The 11,029-nt window shown below is 38.2% G+C and overlaps 1 protein-coding gene across 1 annotated transcript; it reads left to right on the top strand.

Annotated features, from left to right (window-relative positions):
• LOC103150979 (olfactomedin-like protein 3B) lies at positions 1-11,029 on the top strand. Its single transcript, XM_007570772.2, has 3 exons — positions 1-324; positions 4,589-4,895; positions 7,498-11,029. Exons 1-3 carry the CDS (start codon positions 214-216, stop codon positions 8,280-8,282), a joined length of 1,203 nt encoding a protein of 400 aa, XP_007570834.1. The 5' UTR covers positions 1-213; the 3' UTR covers positions 8,283-11,029.

Raw genomic sequence — 11,029 nt, 5'->3', positions numbered from 1 at the left:
GGTCAAAGAATCGGAAACCCTCAGAGTGGCCTCCTACTTTCTCTGTCATTCTCACCTTTTTGCACAGTTCTTCTGTTATGGCACATTGTGTTTAGACATTGTGTGACCAGTACAGACTGTTTAGCAGGGGAACAAGGCAGAGAGAGAAACCTGAGGAGTCCTCTTCAATCTGTGAAAACAAAGAAACTCAGATGTCCCGCTGATCGGCTCACAATGAAGCCGCTGTTCGTCCTCCTCGTTTCCTGTGCCTGGACTTTAATTGGAGCCCAGAATTACTACCAGGCACTGATGGATTATCTGGAGAACAGATTGTTGGCCATTGAGGTAAGAAACAAGCCCCCTTTTAAAATGACTTTTGACAAATGACTCTCTTTAAGTGGCAGCACAGATTTCTCTGCCGTCATTAAAAATTAGAGACACCAGTTGATAACCCTCTCCTCCTCCTTTTGTTCGAGTTTAATGTCCTAACTCATGCAAACTAATTAACGCAATCTCTGGCAGGCTCATCAACTTCCCTGGAGGCTTTGGGAGAAATAACAGTTCATGCATGCAGAGCTCTCCTTCTCATGCAACAAGCAGCTTCTGTCCGGCAGTATTACAACATCTTCCACGTCTAAGACAATGACACAATATTAATGAGTACAATCTCGACCTTTGCTGGTGTTGCATCAAACATGCCGGCAGTCTAATAGAGTCTGCTCTGCCAAGGTAAAATGAAGCACTGCAACGATGAGCAGCCTCGGGGTGAGGATCCGATTGCAAAGAGTTTAAAAGTGAGGTTACATGCAGCAGTATGTCAGAAATAAGAGAAGGCTCAGTTTGTGTGAAGGAAGACTTGGCGTGCGCCGAGTGTGATATGAAACACAAGAGGATTATATGTCAGCCACTCTTACAACCCATCGGCTGTTGTACTTTGAGAAAGCCTCTGGGAATGCCAGTCAAGTGTTGTGGGGTTTGTGTGGCTAGCCAAAATCTGAAGTATGAATATCCAAGTCTGGCTGTTGTGAGCAGAGACAGGTTCATTGTCTGAATCCAAACAACTCGCAAAAACCTCACATTTAAAAAGCAGCATTGATGCATTAGATTTGATTGGGGCATGTACAATGCAAAAGTATTCATACCATTTGGACTTTTCCCCTTTTTGTCACAGCACATTGTTCAATATATTTCATTCCAATTTTAAGTTAATGACCAAGAAAAAGTAGCAAAAAACTGTAAGATGGTGTGAATTTGGAATGCAGGTTTACACTTTACACTGCAATGTCAGTTGCACGTCCATCCATCCATCTGGAGTCCCCAGATAGATCCCATCCATGCACATAAAAAGTCTATGCAGAAAAACATTTGGCTAGGATTCAAACCCAGGACCTTCTTGCAGCAAGAATATTGCACTACCACCGGCTCCACCATGTGTGCAGCTGTTTTATGTTTTTCTGGATGCATCTTTACCAGCTTTGTCCATTTAGAAACAGATTTTTTTTCCCCCGTTCTTCTTTACAAAATAGCTGAAAGTCACTCAGATTGAATGGAAAGCCTCTGTGAATGTAAGTCAAGACTTTGTGTTATTCTAACTCATGAATACACTTTGTTTTAATCCATTTCATTGCACATTTTGCTGAATGTTCCCAAAGAGGGTTTCAGAGTAAAGTAGAACCCATGTCAATGCATTACCACACTTAACATCTATTTCATAAATTCACAATGAAATACATTAAAGTTTATGATTGAAATGTCCAAAACACTTCTGCAAACCGGCACATGCATTTATAGAGGTTTATATATTCTGCTTATCTTTTAAATTACTCTTCAAATGAACACTGGCACATTTGGTTGTGATGCAAAAATACATTATCTATGTACAACAGTTAAGCTCCCGGCGTTTTTCTTTTAAAATACTTTCAGCGACTATCTGCTGTCTCCTACTTTTGTATAAAACAGTTCATCAGCAAGCTTTAAATGCGCTTTCCCTTCCAGTCGACAGCAGGCCGACAGCGAGCTACGGTGGAAAATGAAGCCTGAGGAAAAGCAAAAAAATGACAGAGATTGCAGTTATTACGTCTTCCTCTGAATTACTTACTTTTCACTCTCATTGTGTCAGTGTGAGGAACCACATCACGGTATTGCATTTGAGACGGTGATGATGTTTTGGTGGATTGAAACAGAAACTTCCAACCCTGGGAGATTTATTTTAGGAAGCGAGATGAAGAGTGAGAAAAGGGCCTTAGCATTTCAGGTGAATGCTAAGGTCCCTAAAACACTTGAAGGGAGATTTAATACACAAAGGAATGCAATCTGCTAAAATTTTTATTTTATTTTATTTGCACTTTTGCACACTCTTTCTGCTTTATTTCTGCACTGAATCCACAACACAGAGTACACATCGATCAAGTTGAGCAGCTGCAGCCATTTAAACCTCTGATGCATGAGGTCTCACCACTCAAAAGGTTAACATCATAACTGTGTCAGGCTGGAACAGGGGTCAGCAGCCGTTTCCATTCACAGAGACATAAAATAAATCTCACCTAGAGCTGCGAAAAGGAATGCAATAAAGTGTTTTATTATGAAAGCTAAAAGTAAACTTAATATTTTTTAGATTTTAGAACAAAATGAATCCTCTATTATAAAATTAAACAATTTTGTAGAATGAGCTGAGCCTTTACAACAAATATGGAAAATGAAAACAGATAAGTAGCATAGTTTAAAGCCAGTTGCTTTTTCAAGCCTGTTGTAGCCATTAAAAGCAGATTTTGAAGAAGAACTTATGGAAAAACTCATAAAATGACAATTTCCTTTTGCATTCTTAATCAAAACCATTTCCTTTTTGGCTTTGTAAGAGTCACAATGGCAGGGCCAAAGCTGCAGGTTGAGACCTCTGGGCTAAAATCACTCTGGTAATTTTGTCTCAGTCTCTAAGTGATACAGATGTTCTTTGAAAAACGTGGTGGATCGTAAAATATATTGTAATGATTCACTTCCCCTCTGGAAGATTAGAAAACTTTGACAGATGTTAAAATATATCAGATTGTAAAATTAGTACAGGTTGTCCATCCAAATATTTACTGCCTTAAGTAGGAGAAACTACAAAGATAACCTGTGCCATATGATGCAATGCAGCCAGCAGTGGCTATGAGTGATTAAATGTCTTTTTTGATGTGGTATAAAGAAAAGTTGAAGAGAAACTGTCCTTTTTCTGTTATGAATGTGCAACAAGTGTTTAAACCTGGGATCTGCAATCTTTAAAATCCAGAGTTAAGTAAATAAAGGTAAATAAAGCTTCACTACAGCCACATATGTTGTATAACATTCTCAAAAAAAAAGCCAACTGTTAATCTACCACAGAAAATTTGTTGTAATTTTTAAGGAACCACTATTTTATTTTTTATTGACAGCCTTTAGAATAAAGACAGACATCAATCTTTTGTAAAATGAGGATGGATACTTCCTTCTGCAGTGTGTTAATATTTGGAGGAAATATAAACACACTTTTCAATTAAAAAAATCATATTTTTAATTATGTGTGTTTTTAAAACATATGTCATTTTCAGCCAGTTATTAGAGGTTGCAGATTGCAGACTCCTCACTACATAAACAGAAAAACCTACCAAGTGTTTTTGTTCTAATACCCTAGTACTTGAAATAAGACACAAGTAACTTACAAGTAAAATTTCAATAATATAATTCCTTAATATTAATGATAAAGTATTAGTGCTGTTGGCAGATTATTTAAAGGGACAGTATTATGTAAAATCAACTTTGTGTTGCCTTGCTTCTTTTATGCATGTTTGAGAAATTCTTTAATCTCCATGGCAACCATTCAGCTGTGCAAAATGATTGGACAGACTTAGCTCTGTCTTTGAGTCTCAACTCCATCTCTGAACTACAGAACCCAAGCTTCTGCCTCACAGAGCAGCCCTCCCCTGCAACTCTCCCACTCAGCTCCTTCAGACTAGCCAGCAGCAATTAGCAACACCTAGCGGAACTGTACACCTGCTGAGCTTTTTATCCAGGCTACTTCTCAGAGCATTGTTGGTAGAAATGTTGTTAAATGGTTAAAAGAAGAGCGATGTTGTGATGGCTTCCTGAAGGTGGGGTTTCAGAAAGAGCAGGAGGTTTTTAAAGAGACAGAGGCCCAATTTCAAGGCGTTAGTTTGCAAAGTCAAATTTCTTTTAAGTAATATTATTTACATGTAGCATTTTTATAACAACTGAAGATAACACTCACTAGATAGTGCTGTAAAATGGTGCTATGTGCCTAGAAAATACACAATACTGACCCCTTAACTTATAACAAGACATTTTTCCCATGTTATAAAACTAGAAAAACTAGAACTTTTTCATCAGTATTAAGGAATTCTTCACTTAAAAAATGACCCTATGTCTTGCTGAAAAGTTACTTGTGAATTAGTTTTGTCTTATTTCAAGTGTACTAAGATATTTGCACTAGAAACTAGACTAAAAATACTTGGTTTGATTTTATGTTTTTGCAGTGTCTAATATAGACAGTCAGATTGGCATACCTGAACACAAAAGAGAAACCTTCCCCTGCTGCGCAGTCTAACATTTACGTTGCTCTCCTCCTTACTCACAGGACCGCATGCAGCTGTGGCATGAACAAGCCCATCAATACCGCACAGAGATGCTGGATTTTAAAAAGCTCACATCAGAGGCCATGACAGGGATAAAAAATGACCACAGCATGATGTTCAAAGACCTGAAAGGAGCTTCTGCTCGAGTGGACCTTGTGGAGACAGAAATGGACTACGTGGAGACCCAGAATTCTCCACGGGCTTGTGCGAACAACGCTGAAAAAGTGTTGGAGCAGGAGGCCTGGGGTCTGCAGGAGAGAGATGAGGTTGAGGAGGAAGACTGGGAGGAGCTGCAGTCCAGAGTCTCTGGTGAGTTTGAAGAAGTATGCTCATACTTCAGCCAAACAACCTCTAGAGATATTCAATCTTTCAAATGTATTCACGGCAAGAAGCCTAGAAGAGTCAAAACCCATAAGTTAAATAGGAGTTGTGCTCTGTATTACCCACATTACACATCCCACAGGCAACACATCAAACATTTTACAAGGTTGTTGTCTTGGAAAAGTTATGTCTTTGGAAAACAGGGAGACAAACACAGCACCATAACAAGTGCTTCTGAGTCTGTGTGGAGTCATGTTTCCCAGCCAAAATGTGGTCATAGGCAAGTCATTCATTTCTGCACAAATACTCTCCTGTTTGAGGAAGGCATTCATCATCATAATCCTCACATCCAAAGATGTGCTGCTACACAGCTGCTACAAAAAGGTTTTCACTCAGGTTGTGCAAGGAATTAAAGCTTGTTTAAATCATCATGAAGAAGGTTGAGAGAGGGGCTTTGAATTTCTAGGAATATATATGTAAAAGCATTTTTACCTCTTGAACTTTTCCATATTTTGTCATTCAGAAGCTTTACTCAATTCTATTGGGACTTTATGATAGACTAACATAAAACAGTACATATTTGTGAAGTGAAGGAAAATGATAAATGGTTCAACAAATATTATCCTGAAAAGTGTGGAGGGCATGTTTATCCTAGAAACACCTTTTGCAGCAGTTTCAACTGCAAATCCAGCTTCACATTGCTAGAGATAAAAGATATTGCTCCATTTTCTTTGTAACAATGTTCAGTAAGATTGGATGGAAAGTACATAGGAATTCTCAGGTCACAGACTTTGAGTTGGATTGAAGTTTGGATTTTCACTGACTAACGTCTGCATATGTGTAACCCGTATTTAACCAGGAATATCTCAAAATCTCTGTTTCAGGAGAGACCTGGCCAAAAATGGCACAGCACAGCAACGACTGCAAATCAAAACTACTGATATTAAAACTCCACTAAAATGCAATGTGGATAATAAAGAAACAAATATAATAACTTTGAACGTATGGATAGATTTATTGTTCTTGGTTTGTCATGAAAAATCCCAATGAAACACATTAAAGTTTATGATTTTAATTTAATAAAAATGTTGAAAGGTTTAAGCAGTATGAATATTTTTTCAAAGCATTGTATTTCTTCAAAAACCTATAATTTTTTTTACCTTAATGTGTGCTAAATGAATAATTAAATTACTTTTTTATTTTATGTTTTATTTTTATCACAAAGCAAATGAAGAAATATTGATTGTTTTAATACACCAACTGAGTTAATAGCAAAATCAATAAGACATAATGAAAGGATTATGCGGAAATATTACCAAGCATCCCTTCATAAATATAACGCTGACATTTCATTTCATGTTTGTTAAAGACTGAAGCCAAAGATGGTCCAGGAATGAGAAACCCCTCTCTATTACTTTTTATTTGCTGTCAGTGGCTGCAGAAGGACAGAAAACTGCCCTGAGGTCAGTGGCGCTGCTATCCATGCTCATGCTCACAGAAATGAGCTCTGTACATAGAGACCCATTGTGAATGTCTGTGAAGTGATCCGGAACAATCTTTTCCCCATAGAAGAGCCAGTTCAGATCTGGAAACTTAATCCTGATGTGGCTCCGGGACAAAAAAGGGAGAGGATGGGTGACGGTCGGTGACGACTGCTGGGAATTTTCTTTTCTTTTGTGTGGTTCAGAGAAAGAATTGTGTTATATTTTCTTTTACAGACAGCATCTTTCAGCTGTCTATTAGCTGTGCTCAAGCTTCATCTCATGATGAGTTTGTATCTAATTTTGCCCAGACTTTGAACTTGACCCAGTTTTGAGAACTAGAGCCAAGATATCAGTGGCTGTAGGCTGGAAACCCACATTTCCTATTGAGAAACGGCACTTCTCCTCATCCAGACAGACAGCTGGAGTCTGAATTCATTCTTTATTATAATGTGAACATAATCTGTTGGCCATGCCTACTGGTACATCTGGTAAAGATGTGTAAAAATCCTTAATGCAAATCCATTTTTGTTGAAGTATCATGACTGCATTTATCACAAGTGTCACAATTATTTCTGCTTTGAATAGTCTTTTTAAAATAGATATAACTTAATAATTTCTTACTCATTTTACAATATAATGTTTTTTGTTGTAAACAAAGTTTCCAAGAATGCCTGATTAGTTACCATTCTTTTATAGTTCTAGATTTGTTAAATATCTGCATTGGTGCCTTTTTCCTTTTCCTCCTGTTTTCAGTTTATGCAGTTACCTCTTCCTTCACAGCAACTTCAGCAATTTTAGGTTTTTAATGCCACATGACATAGACTGCTATACTTGTTTTATGATAACACTGTATCAGTAAAAACCAGGTGGGGTGATAAAGTCTATCTGCCTAGCGGCTGAAGTGCCCAACCTTTGCAACATCGCAGCTGTGCAGCCAGCGGCTCCTTTCATCCCATAATCTCATTACAAGTGGTGTAAGCAAGATGAATATGAATAAACACACGCTCGATTTTTTTGTATGTTCCTGTTAAAGCAAAATCCTAATCCTCTTCTTTGTGGCTGCTTGTTTGTTTGTTTGTTTGTTTGTTTGTTTTTTTCGCCTTCAGACTGTGTGGAAATCATCTCTGGCATCAGATCTGTGAAGATCCTGAAGAGAATAGGAAGCCCCAAAGGAATGTGGACCAGAGATCCCAAGTCCTCCAAGCTTTACGTCTTCAATGGCACATCAGGAGACACAGTCTACGAGTTCAAATCCGTCCGTGACTTTTCCACATCTCTAGGAGTGGCTGGGAGCAGGATGATCCACCTTCCCTCTAAGTGGACGGGTCCTGGAAGTGCCGTTTATAATGGCTATTTGTATTACATAAATCAGGAAACTGATGCAGATGTGCAGGTGGTTAAATTTGACCTGATGAGTGGTTCAGTGACAGACACTGCTATGTTCCCTATGGAGAGGCATGCCAGTCTTTACACTCTTAATCCTGAGACTGTTGCAGACCTTGCAGTCGACGATGAGGGCTTGTGGCTCCTTTTCACCCCCACTGACAGTGAACCAAACATTAGCCTCGCTAAGATGGACACTTCCACGCTTGACATAGAACAAATCTGGGACACCCAGTGCCCACGGGGGAACGCAGAGGCGGCTTTTGTAGTGTGTGGGACAGTCTATGTCGTTTACAACACCCGCATGGCCAGCCGATCTCGAGTTCAGTGTGTGTTTGACGTGAATGACATGATGCTAACTGAAGAGGCTCCTCTGCTTTACTTCCCCAGGAGGTACGGAGCTCATGCCAGTCTGAAGTACAACCCTGAGGAGAATCAGCTTTATGGCTGGGATGATGGCTACCAAATCATTTACAGACTCACTATAAAGACAAAACTCTTAGCTTGACAGAAGAGAAACAGGATCATGTTTGAAAAACTGAAGGACAGTAGCAGTGAATTTCTTCTATCCATTCACATAGATTTGCTTTGAGAAGAATAATGCTTGCTCACTTTTTCCAAATATAGTGGCTGTGCAATGGAAGCTGTAAAGGTGACATATTACGCTTCCTTGAACAGGTTAGGACAGGTGAATGGACTAAACAAAACATGTTCATTACGTTTTTTTTGCACAAAATCACTCTTGGATATATGAGATTTTAGTCTGCTTGGTTCTGCCTATTTCAAGCTCTTTTCAGAATGAACTTGTCAAATAAAAAAAATCCAAGTAAGCTGCTGCTGGCCATGCTCATCCAACTCAGATGCTTAATTATACAACTGTACATCTTTGAAAAGCAGAAATGGAGCCTCCTGCACAACCAACAAGAATGCAGCAAGTTGTTTCTGAAACAAAACACTTGTCTTTTCCAGCAGCCATTGTACTGTGCATAAAACCAGCTGGTCAAACATCCTTGGTGTTATTAAATATTTGACAATGGTTCTTTCACATCACCGTGGAAGAATTTCCACCGGTTCTTCTTTATAGAATTGTGTTAAGTCAGCCATGTTAAATTGAAAAAAGACCCAGACTAAAAAAAGATCCAAACTAAATTAATTCATTTAAGTAGTTTTACCCCTCTAAATGTGAACTTACTAGTGCACTCTGAATCTCTGTCCACCTTCAAAACCCAAGTGCTTGTGAGCCTCAGCGCACAAACAGTCCAAACATGATATCACTTTTCTTCCCTTAGTGACTACTCCTCTGTTCAGTGTTAACATAGAGAAAATTTGGAAGAAGTTGATCTAAGTGTCTACTTTGATGTATAAAGGATATGCACAGTAAAGTAAAAGAAAAGAGAAATATATGTTGTCATAGTGGGCTGATATTTACTGTGAAATGCATTTAAGTTAATAAAGTTCACTTCCACTTTCTGCTTCTTCTGCCAAAAACAATATGTGTGAAGTTGCATAAATGATAAACATTATGATAGAGTTCATATGTGGTCTCATTTCCAAGAGGGAGCTGTTTTTTTTCTCATGCTTTTCCATATTTTAAAATTTGTTTTGAAGATCTGAAACACAAGATGTAGCCAAAAAAAAAAAAAAAGGAAAAATGAATGTAAATTTGAAAGGAGCTAATATTTTTATGGACTTCTAAGTCAGACTGATGTCAGTTTATCATTCTGCCTCCAAAGGAAAGCTAATCTTCATTGGTACAAGAAGTGTAGCTGTAAGCTGCACATGTGCATAACATGCAATACAGGTGGAGTCTCAAATTTGAAACACTGATTTTTTTTCCAAATACCAAAGAAATCCTTAGCATGAGATCAAACTATGTACACTACAAAATTATATACATAGTCAGAAAATGCTGAAAGATACGCATTTGTGAAATGAGGCGTGGGGGCAATAACAGTATCAGAAGAGTTCAGAAGAAGTTCAGAGGGATTCTGTTTATGTAAATATCAGTGTGGTTAAATTATTCCAATGTGCAACTGGAACAAGCCATTTGGTATGCACAGAATAAGGAAGACAAAAATAAAGTCCACCCCTAATTCATGTTCAGCCAATTTGTTAACCCAGTGCTGGTGTCTGTATTTTTCTCTCAGAAACCTGCTACACAGAGGCCCCTTTCTTTTTGTAAAAGTCTTTTAATCAAAGAAAAAGAAGTCATGTCACGCTCCATGGGAAAAAGCACAACAAGCTATTTTCCTGATGCTCTTTCTTTTTGAGAAATGAAAACTGGTGGAGAAAATACAGTTTTGTATTTCAGTTTGACTTTATTACACACTGGATCACTGAGTTTATCTAGAACCCATTTGTCTTTACCAACATCTCTATTATTACAAATACAAAATGTTTAATAAAAAATTTAAACCTCAGAGCTATTTTAACATTTGGAAAGGATTACAAGATCATATCAACAAACAGTACAATATTAGGCAAAGCTAGAAGGTCTTAAAACAGTCCATAAACTGAGGCAATTGACCTAACGGGTTCCACCGACGATGAAAACACACCACAGTCAGAGAAATATGACCATCGTAAAATACATTGTATTTTTTTTAAAAAGGAACAGAAACACAATAATTCACTCACTTGTTTAGATAGTAGAAATCTATTAATGCCATTAGTCTAAAGAAGAACTTCAACATTCAAATAACTGAATTACAGCAGCGTGTTGATGCTATGGTAGAATACGTCAAGCATGAACAATGCACTGACTCATTCTTGCTCTAACAAGTGCCAATTAGAGAAATGCCACCGTTATGTTGATGCTGACCTGTCCGCCCAACAGCTTCCCCCGCTCTGTCATCTTAGGCTTTCAGTTTAACACCAAGGTGCCAAACGACTTGCTGCGGGTAAATTTATCCGCTACGGAAATGTCTAAAACAGGCCTTTCTGGGTCTGCTGAATCCATCTGCTTTTGTCGTCATGTCTGCCTCCGATTTTCCCATGACATATTCTGTGGCACAAAGTAAAATGCATCTGTACAAACTGTACCAAACTGTAATCTGTGATTCTTGTTAAGCAGCTGTCCTGCCAGGTATCATCTCCAGATTGCAGTTTCTCATATTGTGTGCTAGACATGTTAATAAGGAGCTTGACATCAATTACTGCATCTGGTGGCTCAAACTGAAACACAAACTAAAACAGGACGCTACAGGAAATTGGACCTGAATAACATGTTTTGGTAAAAACAAACATGTTTATGAT

Source organism: Poecilia formosa, unplaced genomic scaffold (genome assembly GCF_000485575.1).
Source record: "Poecilia formosa unplaced genomic scaffold, Poecilia_formosa-5.1.2 Scaffold268, whole genome shotgun sequence".
Classification (NCBI taxonomy): domain Eukaryota; kingdom Metazoa; phylum Chordata; class Actinopteri; order Cyprinodontiformes; family Poeciliidae; genus Poecilia; species Poecilia formosa.
This window is presented reverse-complemented; position numbering and strand designations above follow the sequence as displayed.